The 27,472-nt window shown below is 43.4% G+C and overlaps 1 protein-coding gene across 1 annotated transcript; it reads right to left on the bottom strand.

Annotated features, from left to right (window-relative positions):
* Nucleotides 1–984: 984 nt before the first annotated feature.
* LOC126191400 (ejaculatory bulb-specific protein 3-like) lies at nt 985–24,903 on the bottom strand. Its single transcript, XM_049932265.1, has 3 exons — nt 24,784–24,903; nt 6,051–6,186; nt 985–1,586 (listed from the first exon to the last, which is right to left on the bottom strand). Exons 1-3 carry the CDS (start codon nt 24,844–24,846, stop codon nt 1,390–1,392), a joined length of 396 nt encoding a protein of 131 aa, XP_049788222.1. The 5' UTR covers nt 24,847–24,903; the 3' UTR covers nt 985–1,389.
* Between the last annotated feature and the right edge of the window lie 2,569 nt (nt 24,904–27,472).

Below are 27,472 nucleotides of genomic sequence, written 5' to 3' on the forward strand. Positions count from 1 at the left end.
AGCATGCATTCCACTGACCCCAAACTATCTCCATTTGAGACTTGTGGTGTCAAGTGAGAGATTTTTTTAAGATTGGAGGTTTGTAGTGTTTTCTGATGAACTTTGGTTCTGGCTAGGTGACAGCGACGGCCGTGTGTTGATTAGAGTAGGTCACTTGAGAACCTGCAACCAATCTGCCTGCCTTCTAGACAAACTGGACCAACATCTGGAGTTATGGTCAGGGGTGCAATTTCGCATGGCACCAAGACCACTCTTATGTCTATCCCACGCACTCTGACTACGAAACTGTGCATTTGTCTGGTGATTCGACCAGTTGCGTTGCTATTCGTGAACAACATTTCAGGGAGTGTTTCCCAAGATGATAACGCTCGCCCACGTACCACTGTTGTAACCCAACATGCTCTACAGCGCACTGACATGTTGCCTTGGATTGTTCGATCACCAGACCTGTCTCCAGTGGGGCACATATGGGACATCATCGGACGACAACTCCAGCGTCATCCACAAATAGCCTTAACGGTCACTGTATTGAAGGACTAAGTACAACAGGCATGTAACTCCATCCCACGAACTCCGGGACCTGTACAACACAATGCTTTCAAGTTTGCATGTTTGCATTCAACATTCTGTCCGTTACACCCGTTATTAATGCACTAGCGTTTCATATTCGCAGTAGTTATCTCGCGTTTAGATTAACCTGTGATCTTGCCATGTTAATCACTTACACATGTTACGTAGACAAATGTATTCCTGGAATTTCGTTACTCTACCTTAACTAGTTTTTGGCGTTGCGATTTTTTCCGTCATTGTACAATGTGACCGACAGCAAAGCTTATTTAAACTTATTCTGAATTTATTTGTCGAACTGTTATTTAATTAAACTCCGGTAGCATGTATCATATAGTACAATAATGTATTCACTTTGTTGTTAAATTTGCGTTTGCCTAGCAACAAGAGGTGGGCTAAGGACTAATCAACTCATGGTTACTCAAGTCACTGTTTTTTATTTTATTTTTTTAATTGCCAATGTACACATAAACTAATAACAGTGCATAGTTCCTCGACTGACTGGTATAATACTTAGGTTTGTCAAATACTCATCACAGACTTTGATGCATCAGTATGTTTGTTTCGGACCGAAAGAAAAGCATTTCATTCTGACGAGAATGACTTCACACGTTTATGGAGGAGATGTAGGAAAGGAAACAATGCAAGTTAGGAAGTAAGATTACAAACGAAATCTTTATTAATTACTTTCGCTTAAAACAGCATTTTGATGGCATAATTATTCAGAATGAGATGCTCGGAGTACGATGCAGAAACCCTGCGTTGCGGACGATGCTTTTGAGCTGCTGTAAGGAAGTAGAGTATGAATGGAGGGGAGAGCGGTCACACTTTGATTCCATCGGCCGCCCACGTCTGGGCGTACTTGGCCCTGTACTCCTTGCTCGGGTCGTACTTGTCCAGCAGCTTCTTCATCTGCTCCGGGTAGTGTTGCGACACGTGCGCAAAGAAGCTGGCCACCTTCTCCTTCTGTGTCTCCGTGCACTTGGCGCAATCCGTCTTCACGATCTCGGCCAGCACCGCTGCGGAAGAACATACAGTGATGTAATGACATGATGTTGCAGCATAACTGTGGTGTGCGTACTGTAAGACCTTCGGTACACACATTATCAGATTATTTGACTTGTCGCTCTAACGAAGTAGGCGAATGTCAGCAATATGTCTCGTGGTCTTATTGTGGCGTGTTTATCTACTGCCTTTAGGTCAGATGATAGAAATGCCACTTGCACGCTTAGAGTAGCAGATTGACGGCGACCAACTTTAAACAGAACTTGATTAATTTTCACACACATTTATTACAATAATAACCATCCTAAAAATAGCTTAACTTGGTTCTGGATGCTATTTACAATTGACAATCTGAAGTTCTTTGGTCTTGGTACGTTAATCTTATTCTCACATATCTCTGATACTTGACAAAGTGTCTATTCATTTATCTTCATGGCTATGTACAGGAATATGATAATCTTATTAGGCGCTGACTGAAACTTGACTACAGACTAATGCAGACAAATGCAGAGTAATGCAGACTAATTCAGACTGATGCAGACTAAGGCAGACTGAGTAATCAGAGGTCTGTACACTCGTTATAATACCTCGCGCGTTCATGTATCACTGCGCGAGTGTGATCCGCAAGGAGAAAAGGTTCTACGTTAGCAGCAATCTCATTGGCTGCGTGACATATTAATACGAGGATCGGCGGAAGCAGAATTCGGTCCGTCTCTAAGACAGTGCCATCTCGTGGTGCGGAGACGGACGAGCGCTGCGCCTGCGCTGTTGTGCTTAGTGGGGCGCGTTCTAGTGGGAAAGCTGTGTACGCGCTGACTACGCGGGTACACAACAATAACGCTCAGGTAAACATAATTGCCGTATATGGGACACCACATAAGATTTTAAAAAGTTATACAAACAGAATCCAATGCAGGATGACCTTTAATTGTAGCTGTATGTTTTCGATAGAGCGTTCACATATAGATGATAGGGATTGTGATTTTATTCTACAGTAGTTTTATCTGTCAGCAAGGGCAGTGTAAATGAACACTTTTCTGGCAAGTGAAAGTATCATCTACTCGAGCATGGGCGTAGGACTATGCTAGAGCCTTTTTTCATCCTCTGATCTCATGTACCTTTCTGTGACGTCTTATCTAGTTTGTTGTACGAGGAAGAAATCACGACAGACACTCATATCCCACTACAGTATGTGATCAAAAGTATCCGGACACCCCCAAAAGCCGCTCTGGTTAGCCTTGCGGTTTACGGCGTCTTGTCGCGGTTCGCGGGGCTCCCCCCGTCGGAGGTTCGACTCCTCCCTCGGGCATGGGTGTGTGTGTATTGTCCTTAGCATAAGTTGATTTAAGTTAGATTAAGTAGTGCGTAAGCCTAGCGACAGATGGCCTCAGTAGTTTGGTCCCATAGTCCTTACCACAAATTTCCGATTTACACCCTCCCAAAACACCCGTTTTTCATATTAGGTGCATTGTGCTGCCACCTACTGCCAGGTACTCCATATCGGCGACCTCAGTAGCCATTAGACACCATGAGAGAACAGAATGGGGCGCTCCGTGGAACTCACGGGTTGTGAACGTGGTCAGGTGATTGTGTGTCACTTGTATCCTACGTCTGTATGCGAGATCTCCACACTCCTACACATCCCTAGGTCTACTGTTTCCGATGTGACACTGAAGTGGAAACGTGAAGCGACACGTACAGCACAACAGCACACAGGCCGTCCTCGTCCGTTGACTGACAGAGACGCCGACAGTTAAAGAGAGTCGTTATGTGTAATAGGCAGAAATCTATCCAGACCGTCACACAGGAATTCCAAACTGCATCAGGATCCACTGCAAGTGCTATGAAAGTTAGGCGGGAGGTGAGAAAACCTGAATTTCATGGTCGAGCGGCTGCTCATAGGCCACACATCACGCCGTTAAATGCCAAACGACGCCTCGCTTGGTATAAGGAGCGTAACCATTGGACGGTTGAACAATGGAAAATGTTGTGTGGAGTGACGAATCACGGTACACAATGTGGCCATCCGATGGCAGCGTGTAGGTATGGCGAATGCCCGGTGAACGTCATCTACCAGTGTGTGTTGTGCCAACAGTGAAATTCGGAGGCGCTGGTGTTATGGTATAGTCGTGTTTTTCATGGTGGAGGCTTGCACCCCTTGTTTTGCGTGGCACTATCACAACAGAGGCCAACATCGATGTTTTAAACACCTTCTTGCTCCCCACTGTTGAAGAGCAATTCGGGGATGGCGACTGTATCTTTGAACACGATCGAGCACCTATGCATAATGCACGGCCTGTGGCGGTGTGGTTACAGACAGTTAACATCCATGTAATGAACTGGCCTCCACAGAGTCCTGACCTGAAACCTATAGAACACCTCTGGGATGTTTTGGAATGCTGACTTCAATACCTCTCCTCAGTGCAGCACTCTATGAAGAATAGGCTGCCTTTCCCCAAGAAACCTTCCAGTACCTTATTGAACGTATGCCTGCGAGAATGCAAGCTGTCATCAAGGCTAAGCGTGGGCCAACACCATACTGAAATCCAACATTACCTATGGAGGGCCCCACGAACTTGTAAGTTATTTTCAACCAGGTGTCCGGATACTTTTGATCACATAGTGTATATAATGCCTTATTTCGGATGCCAGCAGACAACCGAGTCTACGCTGGAACCTCATTGGGCAGTTCTAATCAAAATATCAGTGGTGTGATTGTACGATATGCTTAATATGCTTAAAATGGTTCAAATGGCTCTGAGCACTATGGGACTGAACTGCTAAGGTCATCAGTCCCGTAGAACTTAGAACTACTTAAACCTAACTAACCTAAGGACATCACACACATCCATGCCCGAGGCAGGATTCGAACCTGCGACCGTAGCGGTCGCGCGGTTCCAGACTGTAGCGCCTTTAACTGCTTGGCCACCCCGGCCGGCTTAATATGCTTAGGAATAACTAAACAACGCATGATCAGGGATGATGTCTACACGTTGCCGCTGGTCAGACCGCCAGCGATCTCAGTCTAACAGGCCGCGTTGGATCACCAGCGAGCAGCTTGTCAAGAACCTAGTTCACCGACATAAGCTGCCACAAAGTACTTCGCGAGGAACCAAGGTCTAACTGCAGGAACCTAGGACATAGTGTACGTCATGAGATGCGGGCCTTAAATAGTCGATGAAATTTGTTCTTAGGGCAATATGAAACCTGGTACGAGTGGATTGTGTGTATGTGCCAGTCAGTTAAATGGAATCAACGCAGATGGATGTATCGACGAGGAAACGTGGCAAATTAGCGGGAAGGAGCAATAGTATATCGACAGGCTCTTGACAACACCATGAATTAAGTTGTTCAAGCATTTGGTTTATGAACTCGAACCTAACCGACGACACTGGAGAATGTCACAACTTGTCAACGTCAATCGATTTCAAAGCAGGGGAGGTGGGGGGAGGGGGACTGCTGCTGCCAACTTTTCTGTTAGAATATGAGCGAAAGCTGTGAAAGTAACTGCAGGCCATTTACATTTGGTGCAAGGTACCTCGCGAAAGGTCACTGCTCACATGGAGATCAAGGCACTCAATGCGGTAAAAAAAAAAAAAAAAAAAAAAAAAAAAAAAAAAAAAAAAAAAAAAAAAACTGGTTAATACCGTATTGCGGGTGTGTACTGTTTACGTACCACGAATTACGATTTTACTTCACAAATGATGCAAGGCTTCGAATGAAGCTTTTAATCTGCAGTGAATATATGGAGTGGTGGGGGCTGGAAATGGTTGTGTGATGATTTTGAGGTGTTTTCGTAATATGACTCGAGCCCATTCATTCAGGACACAGTAAACACGAACTAGGAAACTGTTTCTTCTGCTTCAAGAGGAATATTATGTAAACTTTCTGTCTACCAAAAGACAACAAGCTTGTTCACATGTCTACGAGTATACGTTCTTGGTTTGACGATAAGTTCCCTACCGCGTGTCGATTCGCCTAATAAATCAATCGAGCTTAAAAACACACAAAATGTCTGACACGATTTCGATCAGCGGGTGACTCGAAGGAATCAGGTTCGCCACAATCTGGCAGCTATACGGGATCTAATCATCAATATCTAGGTATTTCGCCACGTAATCACTGCTCATACCGAAGCCGCTAGAGCAATTTATCGACCACACGAAGTAAAAAATTTGGAAGTGGCAGCGACTTAAGTTTAAAGAAGAGCTTAATTCACATCTTCCAGAGTTGATTTTCCGCCTTGAGGACCCAAAGGTAAACCTGTGAACGAGATTACGCATCGCTAACTGCTAGTCTGGTGGGAAGCTAATACTCTTTCATTTTAATATACTGTCGATCTGCATTCGAAAATATCTCACGACAGTATGGCAGCACGCAGCAACAGTTCTAAGTTAGCACTTCACACGAGACTGATAAATACAGAGAGACTTTCCAACTTATAAACTTCGGTTTGTTCTGTACGCTTCTATACATACACTTGAGCAACTTTCCGGCGGGTCTGCAGGCGCCGTCGCCATCTTCGTCCAGACACTGGATCGCGGCCTCAATGCGAGCCTTGTCAGACAGCAGCGCCTTCATGTCCAGCTGGTCGAAAGTATCCGGGTACTTGTCCTGTAAACGATACACACACATTTTTTTCAATAAATTTTTATGCATGCATAAACCACTACCTAGGTCTTTCAATCAAGACCATGATAGTTATTTGGACAAGGTATATACTCGGATACATTCATGGTGATAGAAGGAAAGAAGATTAGAAATTAACGTTCCGTCGACCACGATTTCAGTAGAAAGCGTTGCAAACCTCAAATAGGGAAGGAAATTGACTGGCACCTCTTGAAAGATATTAACTCAAAAGTTCATGACCATGGCTTAAGTATATCGTCTTATACCACCAATCAAATCGTTCTTGGTCCGGGGATCGAACTCAGACACTGCTTAAAATCCCGATAAAAGTTATCAGTCATGGTTGTAGGATACGTCTTGTATAAAGTGTCGTTTTTGTTTTGTAAAAGAGTGTGGAGGGTCTGGCCACCATCTTGCCGTTTGGTTGAAAGTTGACCCTAAAAGGGAGAAAAAAGAATTGGAAATTTGAGGTAAGGTCTTATGGGACCAAACTGCTGAGGTCATCGGTCCCTATGCTTACACACTACCTAATCTAACTTAAACTAACTTACGCTGAGGATAACTGACACACCCATGCCTGAGGGAGCACTCGAATCTCCGACGGAGGGAGCCGTGCAAACCGTGACAAGCTGCCTACGACCATGCGGCTATACCGCGCGGCGAAAAAAGGTAGAAGAATAAACTATTAGTGACGGCATAAAGATTCAGAAGATAATGGAAACCATAAGGCAAATTCACAGGACATGTAGCATGTAACTGAGAAAGTGTTGCGCTGATCCTTCCATTGACAAATGATTCTGCACTAGCCCGCTTTTTGCATCTGCGCGAGCTGTCTGTCAAAGGTAAGGTAACCATGACAAAACAACGGAATAACCAACAAAAGCGTAACATTCTACGAGTCGGAGCGTGGAATATCAGAAGTATGAACATAATAGGAAAGCTAGAAAACCAGAAGAGAAAACTATAAGGGCTCAGCCCGCTTGCAGGGTGTTTCTTACAAACTTTCAAAAACATTTGAAGCGACGTAGATGACGCTGAGACACGTAATTTAATATAATGCACAAAACGTCGGGAAACACCCAAAAAGTGAACGGTAAATGTTGAAAATGTGACGTCACCAGATAGTGTGCCTCGTAGCACGTTATGTGGTTGTGGCTACTGGTCTGTCGCACCTGATCATCCCTATCTTGTTGTTGTTGTGGTCGTTTGATGCAGCCCTCCATGCTACTCTATCTTGTGCAAGCTTCTTCATCTGCGAATACCTACTGCAACCTACATCCTTCTGAATCTGCTTCGTGTATTCACCTCTTTCTCTCCCCCTACGATTTTTACCCTCCACGCTGCCCTCCAATACTAAATAAGTGATCTCTTGATATCTCAGAACATGTTCTATCAACCGATCCCTTATTCTAGTCAAGTTGTGCCACAAATTTCTGTTCACCCCAATTCTAGTCAGTGCCTCCTCATTAATTACGTGATCTACCCATCTAATCTTCAGCATTGTTCTGTAGCATACATTTCGAAAGCTTCTGTTCTCTTCCTGTCTAAACTATTTATCGTCCATGTTTCACTTCCTTACAGGGATACACTCCATACAAATACTTTCAGCAAAGGCTCCCTGACACTTAAGTCTACGCTCGATGTTAACAAATTTCTCTTCTTCAGAAACGCTTTCCTTGCCATTGCCAGTCTACATTTTATATCCTCTCTACTTCAACCATCATAAGTTATTTTTCTCCCTAAATAGCAAAACTCATCTACTACTTTAAGTGCCCGATTTTCTAATCTAATTCCCACAGCATCGTCTGATTGAATTTGACTACATTCCATTATCCTCGTTTTGCTTTGGTTGATGTTCATCTTATATCTTACTTTCAAGACACTGTCCATTCCGTTCTCCTGGTCTCCAGGTCCTTTGCAGTCTCTGACAGAATAAAAATCCCATCGGAAAACCTCAAAGTTTTTATTTCTTCTTCATGGATTTTAATTCCAACTCCAAACCTTTCTTTTGTTTCCTTTACTGCTTGCTCAGTATACAGATTGAATAACATCGTAGATAGGCTACAACCCTGTGTCACTCCCATCTCAATCACTGCTTCCGTTTCATCTCCCTCGAGTCTTATAACTGCCATCTGGTTTCCGTGTAAATTGTAAATAGTCTTTCGTTTCCTGCATTTGACCCATACCACCTTCAGAATTTGAAAGAAAGTATTCCAGTCAACACTGTCAAAAGCTTTCTCCAAGTCTACAACTGCTAGAAATGTAGGTTTGCCTTTCCTTAATCTATCTTCTAAGATAAGTCGTAGGTTCAATACTGCCTCACGTGTTCCAATATTTCTACGGAATCCAAAATTATCATTCCCGAGGTCGGCTTCTACCAGTTTTTCCATTCGTTTGTAAAGAATTAACGTTAGTGTTTTGCACCCGTGACTTATTTAACTGATAGTTCGGTAATTTTCACATCTGTCAACGCCTGCTTTCATTGGGAGTGTCATTACTGTATTTCTCTTGAAGTCTGAGGGTATTTCGCCTGTCTCATACATGTTGCTCACCAGATGGAAGACTTTTGTTATGGCTGGCTCTCACAATGCTATCAGTAGCTCTAACTCCCGGGGTCTCGTTTCGACTTAGGTTTTTCAGTGCTCTGTCAAACTCTTCACGCAATATCGCATCTCTCATTTCATCTTCATCTACATCCTCTTCCATTTCCATAATATTGCCCTCAAGTACATCACCATTGTATATACCCTCTATATACTCCTTTCCCTTTCACCTTTCGGCTTTCCCTTCTTTGCTGACAAATTGGTTTTCCATCTGAGCTCTTGATATTCATACAGGTGATTCTCTTTTCTCCAAAGGTCTCTTTAATTCTCCTATAGGCTCTATCTATCTGACCCCTGCAGATATATGCCTCTACAACCTTACATTTGTAGTCTAGCCATCCCTGCTCAGCCATTTTGCACTTCCTGTCAATCTCATTTTTTAGACGTTTGTACTCCTTTTTGCCCGTTTCATTTACTGTATGTTTATATTTTCTCTGTTCATCAATTAATTTCAATATCTGTTCTGTTACCCAAGGATTTCTACTAGCCCTCGTCTTTATACCTACTTGACCCTCTGCTGCCTTCACTACTACATCTCTCAAAGCTACCCATTCTTCGTCTATTGTATTTCTTCCCCCCGTATTCGTCAGTTGTTCCCTAATGATCTCTCTGAAACTCTCTACAACCTCTGGTTCTTTCAGTTTATCCAGGTCCCATCTCCTTAAATTCACACCTTTTTGCAGATTCTTCAGTTTTAATCTACAGCTCATAACCAACAGATTGTGGTCAGAGTCCACATCTGCCCCTGGAAACGTCTTACAATTTAAAACCTGGATCCTACATCTCTGTCTTACCATTATGTAACCTATCTGAAACCTTCCAGTGTCTCCAGGTGTTTTCCACATATACAACCTTCTTTAATGATGCGTAAACCAAATGTTAGCTATGGTTAAATAATACTCTTTGCGAAATTGTACCAGGCGGCTTCCTCTTTTATTCCTTTCACACATTCCATATTCACCCACTACTTTTTCTTCTCTTCCTTTTCCTACTATAGAATTACAGTCACCCATGACTATTAAATTTTCGTCTCCATTCAGTATCTGAATAATTTCCCTTATCTCATCGTACATTTCTTCAATCTCTTACCGAGCGGGGTGGCGCAGCGGTTAGCACACTGGACTCGCATTCGGGAGAACGACGGTTCAATCCCGCGTTCGGCCATCCTGATTTAGGTTTTCCGTGATTTCCCTAGATCACACCAGGCAAATGCCGGGATGGTTCCTTTGAAAGGGCACGGCCGACTTCCTTTCCCATCCTTCCCTAATCCGAGCTTGTGCTCCGTCTCTAATGACCTCGTTGTCGACGGGACGCTAAACACCAATATCCTCCTCCTCCCTCAATCTCTTCGTCATCTGCGGAGCTAATTGGCATATAGACTTGTACTACTGTAGCAGGCGTGGACTTCGTGTCTACCTTGGCTACATTAATGCGTTCACTATGCTGTTCGTAGTAGCTCACACGCATTCCTACTTTTTCATTCATTATTAAACCTACTCCTGCATTACGCCTATTTGATTTTGTATTTATAACACTGTATTCACCTGACCAGAGGTCTTATTCCTGCTGCCACCGAACTTCACTAATTCCCACTACATCTAACTTTAACCCATACATTCCCCTTTTTAAATTTTCTAACCTACCTGCCCGATTAAGGGATCTGACATTCCACGTTCCGATCCTTAGAACGTCCTCCTGAGCAGTGCCCGCCCGGAGATCATAATGGGGGACTATTTTAAATCCGGAATATTTTATCCAAGGGGACGCCATCATCATTTAACCATTCAGTAAAGCTTCATACCCTCTGGAAAAATTACGGCTGTAGTTTCCCTTGCTTTCAGCCGTTCGCAGTACCATCACGGTAAGGCCGTTTGGTTAATTTTACAAGGCCAGATCAATCAATCATCCAGACTGTTGCCCCTGAAACTACTGAAAAGGCTGCTGCCCCCTTCAGGAAACACACGTTTGCCTGGCCTCTCAACAGATACGTCTCCGTTGTGGTTACACGTGCGGTACACCTATCTGTATCGCTGAGGCACGCAAGCCTTCCCACCAACGGCGAGGTCCATGGTTCATGGGGGGTGGATCAAAGTTAACTATTCACGACGGTGTGGCTCTGGACCTTAGGGTTCGAATCTTCCGTCTGGCAGGCAGTTTTTCTTTCCTTGCGTGGGACAATTACGTGTTTACAGTGAGGTATTAATTTATTTACCAGTTTAGCGATCTCTGCTAGTTTATTGCAAAGTATTGCACAACAAAAATTAATTGCATTGCGTCAAGAGTAATTGAGTACAAGCTTCCGAATTTCGGCGTTACCAGTAAATGTTTTTTGTTTGCTGAACTAAATAACACCTATAATTAAGAAAAGAAGAGACGAAAGGAAAGAAATAGAAAATAAGACCAGTTTATGTCTGGTTACACCGAGGACAATAATTTTTTAACTTCTATGTTTACAACAGATCACTTAGAAAAGACGGGCGAAATTCATACCGTTTCCTTGAAAGCAAGAATCACATCACCCAATCATTTCTTCATGCACAAGCTGGAAAATAATCTCCTTATTTTGGATAAGACGTATCATGTTTAATGTCTGTCATCCCCTTTTGGAGTATAATCCGACATTTCACCGCCCATGTGTCTTATATTAAATTACTCGTCTCGACACCATCGACGTCACTTTGGGGGTTTTTAAACGATAATTAAAAATCACCTTGTACGATGCATGTCGGTATGTGAAGTGGAAAGTATATAGGGATTTGTAATCGGACGAGTGAGTGGTTATATCAACAGCGCAGTAAGTGGCGTAAGTAGAGTGGGGTTCGTCATCAGTAAGATGGGGGGGGGGGGGGGGCAGGTAGCGAGTAATTGATAACAGTTCAGTGTTAGGGTTATTATCACCAGAAACGACGGAAAACCGCCGCCATCAAAAACGGAAGTAAATATTATGACATCACAAGCAAAAGACGAAGAGACGTAGAAAATGTATGACGTTAGTGAACTCGTAACTCAGTATTAAAAATCTAATGAGCATGGATAATTGGAACGCTATAACAGAGGAGAGAACTCAAGACAGCTGCTGAAAAATACGGGATAGGTAGTAGGAATGAGAGAAGAGAGAGACTGAGTTCTGCAACAAATTTCAGCTAGTAACAGCGAATCTTTTGTTCATAAATGACAAGAGGAGGAGGTATACTAGAAAGCGGCCTGGAGACGTTCGAAGACTTCTGCTAGCTACATATTTGTCATACAGAGATTTCGAAATCAGTTATTAGATTGTAAGAAATATCGACTGTTTAGTAATGATGAAGTGGAAACTGAGGTTTCAGACGGTCGTCGGAAGAACAAAATTGGAAATAAGTCGAATACTGATGTACTGAGCAATGCTGAGGCCAGCTGGATAATGAATACTACAGTAGGCAGTTCAGTTGAAGATGAATGGACATATTTCCAAAAGGGAAATCACAGAATATGGACGTACAAATACAGGTACAAGGAAGCTAAGTGCCAAGAAACATCAGGATACGGAAGTCAATTACTGATTGAGGGAAAGAAATGAAGTACAAAAGTGTTCAGAAGAAGACATGAGTGCAGTAACATCAGTCAATTAGAAATGTAGCAAACAACAAGTGCAGAAAAATTGCGAAGGAATTTTAATAAAAATTACTACGCGGAAGGACTAATTCAAATACAGAAAAGTCAAAATTAAACATTCGGTGAATTTAATACAACTTTTAGCATTTAATTACGTCAGATCTAATAGGAACGGGTTAATCTAGGAAATGTCGACCATTAGCCCTGCGAGTTGTAGACTGCAGTTAATGTCGCCAAGAATGTTGGACGATTTATTCAGAAATTGACAAGATAACCAGCTGAAATGGTACACCATGCTTACACAGCTCTGCCTTGGCGATGTCTCTTAGTAACTTCGCGGCCACTGACCGATTTCGTATATCTTTCACACTACTGAAGTACGTGCTTAGATGCTTCAAATGTTACTCTGGCACTCCTAAAACATTCAACACAGGTTTCTCAGAAACGCCGGAGAAGAGTATCCAATTAGAGCAGCATTTCTTACCTGTAAGTATGTACTTCAGTCGGTTGAAAGATGAGCAACATCGATGGCCCATCGGAAGTATTCCTCCAATGTCAATGAACAATGGCGGTTACATCAGCTCGGATTTCCATGCTGGGAGTCTTGCTCCCTGCAGCAGTACTTCAGTACTGTGCAGACTTCATAGAGACGAGTACCCATTGTACACGAGCATTATTGTGTTACAAAAGGGCACTCTGTTACCCTCCCGTTAGAGGTAACACATGTGGACGCAGGATGTTTGTGACGTACCATCGCGCCGTCATTTTTTTTTTTTTTTTGGTCATCCGTCTACTGTTTTGATGCGGCCCGCCACGAATTCCTTTCCTGTGCTAACACCCATGCCCGAGGCAGGATTCGAACCTGCGACCGTAGCGGTCGCGCGGTTCCAGACGGTAGCGCCTAGAACCGTTCGGTATCCGCTGATGATTTGTACTTGTTCCGAGCTACATTGACATACAGTGATATTTTGTAGCAATTGACAGAAAGTCGTCGAGTAAAGCAGAAGTGATTTCTGGCGTTCACCAAGGTACTGATATAGGCTCTCAGCTGTTCTGTATCTATATAAACGATTTAAGAGACAATCTGAGCAGCCATCTTAGGTTGTTTGCACATGATGCTGTCGTTTATCGACTAGTAAGTGAGTCAGAAGATCAAAACGAATTTCAAAACGGTTTAGAAAAGATATGTGCATAGTGCAAAAATTGGCAGTTGACCCAAAATAATTAAAAATGTGAGGTCGTCCAAGTGAATGCTAAAAGAAATCTGGTAAATTCCAGTTACTCGATAAATCAGTCAAATCTAAAGGTCGTAAATTCAACTAAACACTAAGAATTACAATTACGAACAACGGAAATTGGAAAGAGGAGATAGAAAATGTTGGGTAGAAGGCCAAAATGAGACTGCGTTTTATTGACGTAACAGAAGAAACACCAGATCTACTAAAGAGAATGCCTACACTACGCTTGTCCGTACACTTTGGATACTCCTGCAAGGTGGAATCCTTGTCAGATGGAATTAATTGGCTACATCGAGAAAGTTCAAAGAAGAGTAGCACGTATTGTATTATCGAGAGATAGGGGAGAGAGAGTGTCACTGAGATGATACTAGGTTTAAGGTGGACATAATTAAAACTAAGACTTTTTCGCTGAGGCGCAAACTTTTCACCTAATTTCAAACCGAGCAAGGTGGCGCAGTCATTAACACAATTGACTCGCGTTCGGAGGACGACGGTTCTAACCCGCATCCGGCCATCCTGATTTAGGCTTTCCACGATTTCCCTAAATCACTCCAGCCAAATGCGGGGATGTTTCTTTTGAAAGGGCACGGTCGGCTTCCTTCCCTAATCCGATGGGACCGATGACCTCGCTGTTTAGTCCCCTCCCACATCAACCAATCAACCGATGTAATTTCAGTCAACAAATTTCTCCTCCGAATGCGAGAACATTTTGTTGACGCCGATCTACAGAGAGAGAAACGATCATCATAATAAAACAAGGGAAATCAGAGCTCACAAGGAGAGATATAGGTGCTCTTTTTTTTTCAAGCGCTGTTCCACATTGGAATAGTAGAGAATTATTGTGAAGGTGGCTCGATTTATAGGGTATTTCTGATTTCTGCAGATGTAGGTACAACCATGCCTTCTGGGGACTTCACTCTTTTTACCAGGTGGTGTATATGGAAAACTTTGGATGGACAGTAGGCACGATAATGACGCGTGGTTTTCACTGTGACGTAGCTCATAAAAGGAAACATCTTCATAGACTACAAAACTATTGATAACGATAATGTTACACGATCGATCCTCGTGAAAATTCAGATAGCCGTTCAGATGGCTAGTGATCATTTGTTAGAAACGAACAAGTGAACTGTAACAGAATTTGAGCTGGTACTCCTAGAAATGACACGTGTGCAGAGTTTAAGATACCACAGTGACAGACCGACAGACCGATGTTCGATTTTTGTTTACAATAGCTCCACCAATATGCAAAACGGTGAAACTATTTTGCGCTGAGTAAGTGGCCCAACTAACTCACGTTTAGACCAAATTTCGTAAACAAACACGCGCCCTACGATAGGATGTTTTATCTAAGAGAACTTTGTCATCTGCATCTAAATGAAACTCAATATAATGAATAAGTGGTCCTATGAAACTTTTAACTCAAGACTTAGGACTACCGAAATCTTAAAACAGAAGGCACCCCTCTAGACTAGCAACAGGCAGAGTAAAACTACTGGTTGCTGGGCGTCGCGTTCTGAAGAGAGACATTGCACATTTTTTGTGTCCAACCAGCGTAGATTTCTTTTATTATGTCTGTTGGGTGCCAGTAATGAATTGTTGACTTTAATTGCTAATGTAATGCATTCAACCAGTGCACCAACTCTTTAAACAGTGTGTATCAGAACGAAAGTTTCGATGATGAAGTGAGTGGCTATTCGAGGAAAACGTCAGAACTGATGTACACTCTGTTTAATGCTCTGTTTAAATTGGTTCCAGAGATAATACCTGTAATGTTAGCTACGATACGAGGCTATTTTTTAATATCTCTTTCTTTAGCCAATTTCCAGATTACAAATTTAAAATAGTTCACAGTAACGTTTAAACGATCCAGCGTAAACTGTTGAAAAGTTCGAGATAAGATTCACTGCTCGTTGGTACTGAAGACTGCAGTTCCTTATGAGGGCAGCAGGGCTCGTGATGTAACTCAGATTCTCACTTCCTGTATCGAATTTTATTTTTCATCGCTTTTGAACAAAATATAATGGTGTTACGTCTGGAGAGCTTGGTGGTAATACTACGATTTCCTATCCCCGACAGAGTTGAGAGGTTCTCTCACATGTGTATTGGGTTGGCATGAAGCTCCAACATGCTGGCAGTACCTCGCATTCCGCACAGCTGTCAGAATGTAGCCTATCTGCTCAACCATATAGTTCCCAAAAATGAGTCATTGACAAGGCACTGGACATATTCTCCAAAGGAACAGGGCTTCTCCGGTCATTCTTCGTTGTTCCTTTGAATCACCTAAGGTAAATATCTCAAACTACATCAAATCTAAATACACTCCTAGAAATTGAAATAAGAAAACCGTGAATTCATTGTCCCAGGAAGGGGAAACTTTATTGACACATTCCTGGGGTCAGATACATCACATGATCACACTGACAGAACCACAGGCACATAGACACAGGCAACAGAGCATGCACAATGTCGGCACTAGTACAGTGTATATCCACCTTTCGCAGCAATGCAGGCTGCTATTCTCCCATGGAGACGATCGTAGAGATGCTGGATGTAGTCCTGTGGAACGGCTTGCCATGCCATTTCCACCTGGCGCCTCAGTTGGACCAGCGTTCGTGCTGGACGTGCAGACCGCGTGAGACGACGCTTCATCCAGTCCCAAACATGCTCAATGGGGGACAGATTCGGAGTTCTTGCTGGCCAGGGTAGTTGACTTACACCTTCTAGAGCACGTTGGGTGGCACGGGATACATGCGGACGTGCATTGTCCTGTTTCAACAGCAAGTTCCTTTGCCGGTCTAGGAATGGTAGAACGATGGGTTCGATGACGGTTTGGATGTACCGTGCACTATTCAGTGTCCCCTCGACGATCACCAGTGGCGTACGGCCAGTGTAGGAGATCGCTCCCCACACCATGATGCCGGGTGTTGGCCCTGTGTGCCTCGGTCGTATGCAGTCCTGATTGTGGCGCTCACCTGCACGGCGCCAAACACGCATACGACCATCATTGGCACCAAGGCAGAAGCGACTCTCATCGCTGAAGACGACACGTCTCCATTCGTCCCTCCATTCACGCCTGTCGCGACATCACTGGAGGCGGGCTGCACGATGTTGGGGCGTGAGCGGAAGACGGCCTAACGGTGTGCGGGACCGTAGCCCAGCTTCATGGAGACGGTTGCGAATGGTCCTCGCCGATACCCCAGGAGCAACAGTGCCCCTAATTTGCTGGGAAGTGGCGGTGCGGTCCCCTACGGCACTGCGTAGGATCCTACGGTCTTGGCGTGCATCCGTGCGTCGCTGCGGTCCAGTCCCAGGTCGACGGGCACGTGCACCTTCCGCCGACCACTGGCGACAACATCGATGTACTGTGGAGACCTCACGCCCCACGTGTTGAGCAATTCGGCGGTACGTCCACCCGGCCTCCCGCATGCCCACTATACGCCCTCGCTCAAAGTCCGTCAACTGCACATACGGTTCACGTCCACGCTGTCGCGGCATGCTACCAGTGTTAAAGACTGCGATGGAGCTCCGTATGCCACGGCAAACTGGCTGACACTGACGGCGGCGGTGCACAAATGCTGCGCAGCTAGCGCCATTCGACGGCCAACACCGCGGTTCCTGGTGTGTCCGCTGTGCCGTGCGTGTGATCATTGCTTGTACAGCCCTCTCGCAGTGTCCGGAGCAAGTATGGTGGGTCTGACACACCGGTGTCAATGTGTTCTTTTTTCCATTTCCAGGAGTGTACATCAAATCTAAATATTTACTTCTGGGTACTTGCTGTCCCGCCTAAATTTTCTGATCGATTCTCGGATGAAATGAGAAAAAGACGACTGACGCTAAGCCTCCTCAATAGTTCTTAACGTCTCCTATTTTCCTTTCATTGTTCTGTTGCGGCACCACCTTTTAAGATGGGAAAAGGTTAGCTCCAGTGCAATGTTTCTGAGTGCACAAGATACAACCAGGTGTAGGCCAGCTGACAGTAAGTTACGCTACCAGCGGTTGCAAAGTAGAATGCAGGCCACCTACTGAAAAGAGTAGACGCAGCGGTGTGCATGGCGCAAGTTACAGGCAGAAGGGGCCCACTGGCCCAACCCAGTTGTTAAGAGCACATGACTTGGAGTGATGGGTTAGCAAAACAGAGGCGCACAGCGGCGTATAAATAAGCGCCGTTTCACTAACAAGGCATTCAAGTGTGACAGCTTTCCTGGATGGCGGGCCATGTCACACTACCGGCTACAGGCGGCAGCAGATGGGGCGCCAGCGTTCCAGTCCATGGTAGATCACTTGTTCTACCCTCTGAGGCCGACGCAGTGTCTGCAGCCAGCCAGTGGTTGGCCACAGCATCCCGATGGGAGGGCCGCAGATTCGGACACCAGATTGCAGGTGCTTGTTGTCGCCTTGCAGCTCCCAGCGGGTGGCACTGAGGTGGCAGGGACGAACACTGCTGAGTCAACTGCTGCCACATCCTGATGTCACAACTCTGCAGCCGTACAAGATCAACACACAGCTGCGCATTGCACAGGTCGCTGAGGCACGCATTCCGCGCCAAGCTCTTTCATAGACTGCGAAGTGGTGTCCTCAGCACTGCGGAACCTGGTGACACAGACCGAGAGGGACGGGGGCACTGTAGCTGGAAGTAATAAATCACTTGGGAAACTCGGACGAGTTTTAATACGGCGCATCCTGACAGCTTCCACTGCAAGCCAACATCTACATTTGGATGTGACGGCTATAGTTCTTTTGCGAAATGTAATAAGCTGTCTGAGTCTCCTTTGAAGGCCCATTCTTGAAACAGTGCTATTGAATCTCACCGTGATACGAGTCTTTTTCCATAGTGCCTTCTATGGCCATACCCCTGCTGCATCTTCGCCCAGTTTAATTTTGTTCATGAGTGCCATCGTCAGTAATGTAATCACCTAGCTTACATAGTTATTGAAGTCCATACCTTAAAGTTTTTTCAACTACCAGTTTTTTCTAACATCATTTACTAGCATGAGATTCCTCTAATTCTAAACCATGGTAATTATACACATATTTTTGATGCCAGTGGAACGTAAGTTGCCATGATATTGGAATAGTCAACACAGTTTTATATTCCAGTAAGCATTAATGTGACAGCGATTTGAAGGTTACATGTATCATAAAACGTACTCTGTTTTGATAACATTTGTTGATAGTTTTATGTCGCAGCACTCAGTTAAACTGGGAGAAAACTATTAGATCGCCCTTTCACAGCTCTAAGCAAAAACCCATTGATGTACAGTCTGTAATATGATGTAAAAATCCTGGTATGTTACTTCTTTTCATAACAGGAATTTACTAGACAAGTTGATTGGTATAGGGAGGAGGAGGTACGGTACACTATGCACATGAACTGCGTCGAAGTATCGAAACAACTTTCATACCATACTGAAAGTTCGAATGAAGTGTATGCATAAGACACTGTTTACTATGCTGATTCTTATGGAAATGGGCATTAATTCATTCGAACGATTTTGGCGTTCATAGAGGAATACAGTGGATGACAGATCCATATTTCATCTATTCATTCAGTTTCGTTTCAGTACTTATGAACATAAAGACAAAAGAGCTCTACAATTACTTAGTAATCACAACGTTCACACGTACACTATTTGAGGAAGGTGTCAAGAAATCATCCACAATAATCTGACGCTTAGAGTGGTCGCAACGTTCCGTTTTTGCTGTAACATTGAATATCGAGTGTGCACAATTTATTTCGTTTCCGAATGGATTTTACTTTTTTTTTTCATAATCGAGATGAGGTAAAACAGCACGATACCATCTTTGGTGTTTTAATATTCTTCCCAAACACATGAAAAGTGGAATAACCTGAACGGATCAGTAACTAATAGTACAGATAAACGACAAAGGAAACACACAAGTTTTGAAAAGTACCTGTGAGGATACTATTGGTTTTTTGTTTATGGTGGAAGTTCAGAAGATGCGAAACAATGTCAAGGAATATGTTCGACGCATACAGTTGTAGTAGAATAAAGGTTTCTTTGACAAAAAGAGTTCTTGTGGACTCAAATATTAAGACGAATTTGAGAACAGTTTTTCTGAAACTAAGTTCTAATGTATAAAAGAAAAGAAACTTAGGTTAGACGCTTATTCATGCTGCTACAACACAAATACAATAGAAAACTATGAATTTAAATACAACATTTTTCAGTGCAGTGGTACACATATGTAGTGAAATGCGAGATATAAATACAACGAACACGGAAAGGCTGTTAGTTGTCATTCCACTTTGTTAAAGGTTAAAGTGCGGTTTGGAAGTTACTGAAAACATTTTATCGATATTAAAATTTGTTATCAGATCACGACTGTTCTAGTTTCGGCCTTCGTCGGTACATGTTCAATTAAATGTTCCAGCAATATGTGAATACTCCGTGCGATGTTAAGTGTCCAGATTCATATGAGTATGGTAAAGTAATTAGACTGCCTGTCAAAAAAACTTAAGCACTCAGAAGACATGGTCGGATATTGGTGTAACTTCGTACACGTGCGTACTATCAGTGGATATATATGTGATCAGAGTTGCAATTCCTTGCCAGAGGTTGAAAGGGCATGAACGTACATCAGTTCCGTTCGACGTACATGTTGTTATCAGGTCTGGTAGGGTACGAAAGGGTTTTTAACAGAGTCAGATTTCGTCAAATCACTGTGAACGATCCGAGGATGTCACATACATGAGTGAGACAGCGTTATCAGCACTTGACAGAACGGGGTCTCATTATAATGTCCATTTGAGCGGCAGGTCGAGTCATGCAACATCCAGATATATGAAGCATTTGACCATGATACAGGCACGATGTTGGACCGCATGCGAATCCGAGAGCATTCGTATTAGTTGATAAAGTTCCAATCGACCACATCTGACCTTTACAAGGTAGGATCGCCGTGTTGTGCATCATTCAACTCGTAATGTCATCACATCTACACCCGCCATGCGAGAACAAATTACGGACTCACTGCGACATTTTGTGTCGTCCCGCACCATTGACTGTGGAGAGGCAGCAGCCGGACTAGGGAATCACTGTCCCATGTGTAGGCTACCGTTAACACCACAGTACAAACGACTGCGTTTCTAGAGCTGTGCTGTGATCAGGAAGCATGGACTGTTAATGAATGGTGTTGCACTGAGTTCATTGCTGAATCACGGTTCTTTGCTACCCCAGGTCCCAGATGACCTTCGTCGGCGACTATGGTGGTGACCTGGACAGAGAACCTATTTTTTTTTTTTTTTTTTTTTTGGAGAGGCACAGCGGTGTTACTCCTGGAGTCATGGTGTGGGGAGCCACTGGGTAAGACATAAGAACATGGCAGGCAGTGACAGAGGAAACTCTGACAGCACAACGCTGTGTCACGAAAATAGTGCGTGTTACCACTCATGACACAGTATCATGGTGCCATTTTTCAAGAGGACAACGCTAGTCCATCCAAAGCAGGCGTCTTTTGGAAATGTCTGCATGATGATCAGGTACTCCAACGGTCAGCACGCTTCTTCTATCTGTTCCCAGTAGAACATGTATGGGACCATCTCGTACGTCGAGTCCATCTCAGTGCCAATACCCAGATTGTCGAGGTCAAGTTACAACAGCCGTGGACCAGTCTGTCTCCAGAGAGGATACAACTGTTTTATGACGACCTTTCCACCCGAATTAGTGCATGGATCCAGGCCAGAGAGGTTGTAACGTCATACTGATAAGTGAGCCCATATTGCCAAGTTCCTTGTAGGTGTGACTCGATTTTGTAATCACTGCAAGAGCATCACAATCGTTCTCTACCTGAGAAGTTTCATTTCATTTCCCCCTATTTTCTGCGTGCTACACTTATGTTGTCAGACACTGTATTTAGCTGCTCCGTCGTCCTATATGTACTCGTTTATCAATGGCAAATTTTAAAGATTACCCTTGTACAGAATTGTTTTTGGCGCGTAAATTTACATGTGTCACTTCAAATTCACCCACAGAGCAGTAAGTGACACTTTGTGATGCACCAATAATGTTTAGGTTTAGCCAAATGTCTACATCTCCACGGAGTAACAGTTTTTGAAGTATAATCAGAAAGAATTTATTTATTTGTGGCTTTTGGAAAACAATACCCAAAGATACATTATTTTCTGCTGTCTTCTTCAGCAAATGCAACACAGTAATTAGGTGACTACGACCTGGCGCCATAGTTCGCCTGTCCATATGACCTATGACAAGAGCTTATGACTTTGCAGTAGATCTGAAATTGCGAAATGTGAATTAAAATTACATTAATTAGAAGTTCAAAGCATAAAACTGTCAAGAGATTACTGTCAATAAAAATGTAATGTAAAAAATAAATATGAAGTAACTAGTACAACTGGAGGGAACACTGTCTTCTAAAGTGATCAATGTTGGAATGACAGATGATTCTGACGTATTTTCTGAAAATCTCGAAAATACAAAAATGCAAATCTCCTGTATGAAAGCCGACTCAGAATGTTTTAAGAATATCCGTAAAGAAAATTAAATTTCTTAATGGTATGGTATACGCAAGAAACCTTTCGACAACAGCAAACATACGGACACATGTGTGAAATTTCAGAAGCGTTACAGATATTTTAGAATATTGTTAAGAAACATGTGTCCACAGACAATCGGCCCTGGTTTCCACAGTAGCAAGTGGAAGACTGATACGTAGCTGTAAATGATGATCGGATCTCCATTTGCAATTTGAGTATTGTTGACATATCGCGACCCCTTTCGATCTCAGGGAAGGCCATTTTAGGTTCAAATCTATGTTCCGTGTCATGTACACATTTATCCGTTAGACAATCTACGAGTCCCAGTCACGATTTATCAACAGATATGAATTATTAATAAATTACTGGAAACTACAACTTAAAAGAATGACTAAAATAAATAGGAAAATCAGATGCCAAGATATTAACTGAATGAATTTCAACTCCTCTCTCTCTCTCGAACAGGTCATGAAGGCCCAACGGCACCGACCGGCCGTCGTGTCGTCCTCAGCCCATACGCGTCACTGGATGCGGATATGGAGGGGTCAGCTCACCGTTCTCCCTGCCATATGTCAGTTTCCGACACCGGAACCGCTACTTCTCACTCAAGTATCTCCTCAGTTTGCCTCAAAAGGGCTGAGTGCACCCCGCTTCCCAACAGCGCTCGGCAGTCCGGATGGTTACCCATCCAAGTGCTAGCTCAGCCCGAAAGCGCATAACTTCGGTGACCTGATGGGAACCGGTGTTACCACTGCGGCAAGGCGGTTGGCAAATGAATTTTAAGCAAATGTAATTAATCCCTGCCCGTCGGATCGATTCTTAAGTATTCCTAATCAGTCTGGGACCCTTTCACGTTGCAGTAGTAGACAGAATAGTGGCGAAGCAACGAAGATATCGTTTAGAAGACGCAAAAGCATTATAGCGTTTTTAAACAAATTTTAGTGGCAGGCGCTTCTACAGAATCGTTGTGCATCACAGGTTTACTGTCGAAATTCCGAGAACGCATGACATGAGTAGTCTAACACACTATTTCCTAACATATAAATCTCTTACAATTGAAATGACGAGACAATGGAAGAAATTAAACCTCTTAAAATTATTCATCTCATGAACGATTCACATATGGTACAAGGAGAAAGGTACAAGATATACCCTCCGTGACACATCTTGGGGTCGCTTGCGGTATGCTGATGTAGACGTACACCAGATGTAATTACAAATGTAGCTGTTATGTCCATCAATAGATAAAAGATTAAGAAAGTCGTTTAACATCGTACAGATGCAATCGTTAAGAAACGACCAGTTAGTGACGTCATTAACAATAAGAAAACATTACCAACACAATAACTCTTACATTGGCTGGTAGTGTATGGGATTACGTGAGTCTGGGTGGTATTTTCTTATTCATCACTCTTTCAAGCATATTACATTCGTGAAAATATCATATCACAGAGCGAGAATAGTAATTTCAATCAGGGATGCACTTTTAACAATTAACTACGAAAAGCTAGAACCCATGACATATTCGTTGACGCTAACGTTGGCTTCACCAACGCACCATCAGACTGTCACCTACCATCGTAACGTAGACCTGGAGCTACGCAGTGCACCGGAGTCGATAGTCTCACTATGTTTCTGATCAGAGACTGGAACTAAAGAAAGATATAAATTAGTCTGTCACCAAACCTCGATAAAACTGTGCAGTGAAGTAAACGTATATATCACAATTCAGAAGATCGAAAGCAGAGCAGCAGTATCGTGATAAGAATTGCACTTTTCATCTCTAGTATTTCTTTACAGGTCACGCATACAACACCATACAAGGCGTCATTCGCTTAATTGGCTGCCAACACTACTAGATAAACATATGATTATTAAGGGATACTATCCATCGCGCCACTCAGAACTAACGAAGTTGCCAGGGAAGTACACGAACGACAGCTACTGTTGAAATATAAATTAAAAATGTTCCACCTACGTACGCAATGACTGACGTCACGCTTTAAAGAAAACATAGTTGGCATTGTTCAGTAGATCCAATAGCTGTAATTAGAAGTTGATTATAAAATAATATACGTTAGTTTTATATGCTGCTACATTGTCGTGAATGAAAACAATGATCCAGAATCCAGAGAATTTATTACTTTAATTACATTAAAGGATCACAAAATCTTTTCGTCAGACTATCGGTTTCGATCCATGAAGACCATCTGCAGACTAAAACAGACTAACCCTTCTGTTATTCTAATATAATTAAAGCAAGGAGGTATCGTCATAAGATATAAAACGAAGTTACGACGACGCTAGCCTTAATCACACTGGGATGATGCAAGGCTTCTTCTGTTTTAATCTGATCTGAAGATGGTCATTATGGATCGAAATCGATGGTCTTACTATGTTTATGATCAGTGACTGGAACTAAAGAAAGGCATAAATTAGTGTAATGCAAAGACAAATAATAAACGTATAGCAGAGAATAGTATAAGGTGATGTAGTATAGAACTGAGTTCGCAAATAATTTAATACGGATGCTAAACCAGTCATGTAATTTCCGGTTTTAGTAAATAGCAATTCAATTAGTGAACCTAATGCAGTAGGTTGAAGGCAAACACAGCGACGCCGCGGCGTTTACCTGAGCGGCAGCCAGCGCAGCCAGCAGCGCGAGCAGCGAAAGTGCGATGGAGAGGCGGAGCATGGTGGCGTCTGGTGGTGTGGCTGTACTGCCGCGGCGCGCCCTCTATATATACACACGGCGTCTGTGCGCCTGCGCAACCGCCTCCGGCCGCGCAGCAGCCACTACGCATCCGGAAGGCAGGTGTACGTGTAGCATAGCTCTACCACTCCTCTGCACGCACTCATCTCCTCGTCCACTGCTCCTTCGGCCAACCGGTCGCCACGTGGTGGTCAAGGCTCTCCGATAAACCTGTGAGGGCCAATTGGTATTAACTGTTGACGGTGAGGAAAAGACAATATGTGTAACAATACACTAACAAGGGAACCTCCCCATCGCACCCCCCTCAGATTTAGGTATAAGTTGGCACAGTGGATAGGCCTTGAAAAACTAAACACAGATCAACCTAGAAAACAGGACGGAGTTGTGTGGAACTATGAAAAAATAAGCAAAATATTCAAACTGAGTAGTCTATGGCAAGATAGGCAACGTCAAGGAGCATGTGAGCTCACGAGCGCCGTGGTCCCGTGGTTAGCGTGAGCAGCTACGGAACGAGAAGTCCTTGGTTCAAGTCTTCCCTTGAGTGAAAAGTTTACTTTTTTTATTTTCGCAAAGTTATGATCTGTCCGTTCGTTCATTGACGTCTCTTTTCACTGTTATAAGTTTAATATCTGTGTTTTGCGATCGCACCACAAAACCGTGCGATTAGTAGATTAGTAGACGAAAGGATGTGACTCTCCAATGGGAACCGAAAACATTTGATCGCAAGGTCATAGGTCAACCGATTCCTCCACAGGTAAACACGTCTGAAACATTCTATACACTGGTGACGGCAGTTGTCGACCCACCTAACTTGTACACTTGGCGAATGGGTAAAAAGATTCTTCTACCTTGGTTTTCTTGTGGATGTGATAATCACTCCCAAAAAAGTGATGAAAACATAAGAGTTTGTGAGATAATAATTGAAAAAAAAAATTAAACTTTTCACTCGAGGGAAGACTTGAACCAAGAAGCTCTCGTTCCGCAGATGCTCACGCTAACCACGGGACCACGGCGCTCCTGAGATTACGCTATCCTTGTTGTTCCTTATTTTGCCATGGACTACTCAGTTTGTATATTTTGCTTATTTTTTTCATAGTTCCACACAACTTCTTCCTGTTTTCTCAATTGATCTGTGTTCAGTTTTTCAAGGATTGTCCACTGTCCCAACTTATAACTAAATCTGAGGGGAGTACGATGGGGAGGTTCCCTTGTAAGTACTTGGGGGCAGCACTTTTCAGCATTGTACAAAAATGTGTAAAAGCAATGGCATATCGTATACGATCTTGAGTATCGTGTAGTCATTTAAGCAACAAGACATACTAACACAATCATTAGATCTATTCCCCTGTGAAATTTTTCGTTACCTTCGGTTCTACATGCTAGAATGTTGTTCAGTTTACCATTCAATAACAAATATTTTCTTTTCATATTACGGATTTCGACCACCTCAGACGGCCATCTCCAGATTCGGTTTCCACAAAGGGCAACTTTTTCTTCTCACTTTTGGACATATATGTCAGCGGTTGAGACGGCCAACACCGGTAATTCCAAAATTAAACGAAGGACGTTCAACATTTAATCCGACAGACTTTCTTCTGAAAACAGGTAGTTTAATTCAGTATTCAACTACATCATATTACTTACCTCTCTTTTGACTACAAAACCTTATTCTGCAACATAATCTCCATTGAATGCGACGGCCTAACGCCACTTTACTGGGAGGGCCTGCAGATCGGCTTGGTGCTCCTCTACTGGTGGATGCTGGATGCATGCCTTTTGGGCTGTAGGGTGGTTCAGGAAGAACAGTCCAAAGAAGTTCCGTGAGCTCCTCTCGAGGGCGGGGAGGGGGGGGGGGGGCGGTGCAGACTTGTGTGAGGCCTTTTGTTGTCACGGGGAAGAAGAAGTTCTTTTGCATTTTTGTGATGATGAAGATGGTGAAGCCTTTTCTTGGATTTGCTAAGGGTAGCATTGCAGGAGTCAAAGCCGTTTGCGGTCGGCCGGTACGCGGAAGACCGGACAGGTTTGCGCGAGCTTATTGCGGTGACGGCAGACGCCTCGCCCAACGACTGACCGGTCTCCGTAGACATTGTGCAATCGCGTATGAATATTTGCGATGCTCTGGTTTTCCCGCTAAAAGAAACTCAATGATAGCACTCTCCTTGGCTGCATCTCCATTACTGATGACGTTTTGAAGGCTACACATAGCGCCGGCAACTACCGGAACTTCATGGAACTATAGTGGCTGAAACAGGAATATTCCACAATGTTCCACAGTCAGTTCTGCATTTTTTCAACTGAAACTGGCGGAGAACAAGAAAAGTTAAATGTGTTGCATTACTTACCGAACGCCCCTGGTATTATTGATGAAGTCACAAAATATAAAAAAAATTACTACAAATTTAGCAGTTATGTCGTCTCCACACAATGCATAAAAATAATGTACTTCATGTTCGACACGCAGTTCCTCGTTCCAGAAAATTATTTTATTAATTAGATGAATTGTTAACTTAGAGCACTGATGAGACAAAACATTATGACCACTGCCCATTGCGATATTGTCGGTCGAGTTGCGTGCAGTAAGGGAAGTATACAGAATCATTCCATGTTG

This window comes from Schistocerca cancellata, chromosome 6, assembly GCF_023864275.1.
Source record: "Schistocerca cancellata isolate TAMUIC-IGC-003103 chromosome 6, iqSchCanc2.1, whole genome shotgun sequence".
In the NCBI taxonomy this organism is placed as follows: Eukaryota; Metazoa; Arthropoda; class Insecta; order Orthoptera; family Acrididae; genus Schistocerca; species Schistocerca cancellata.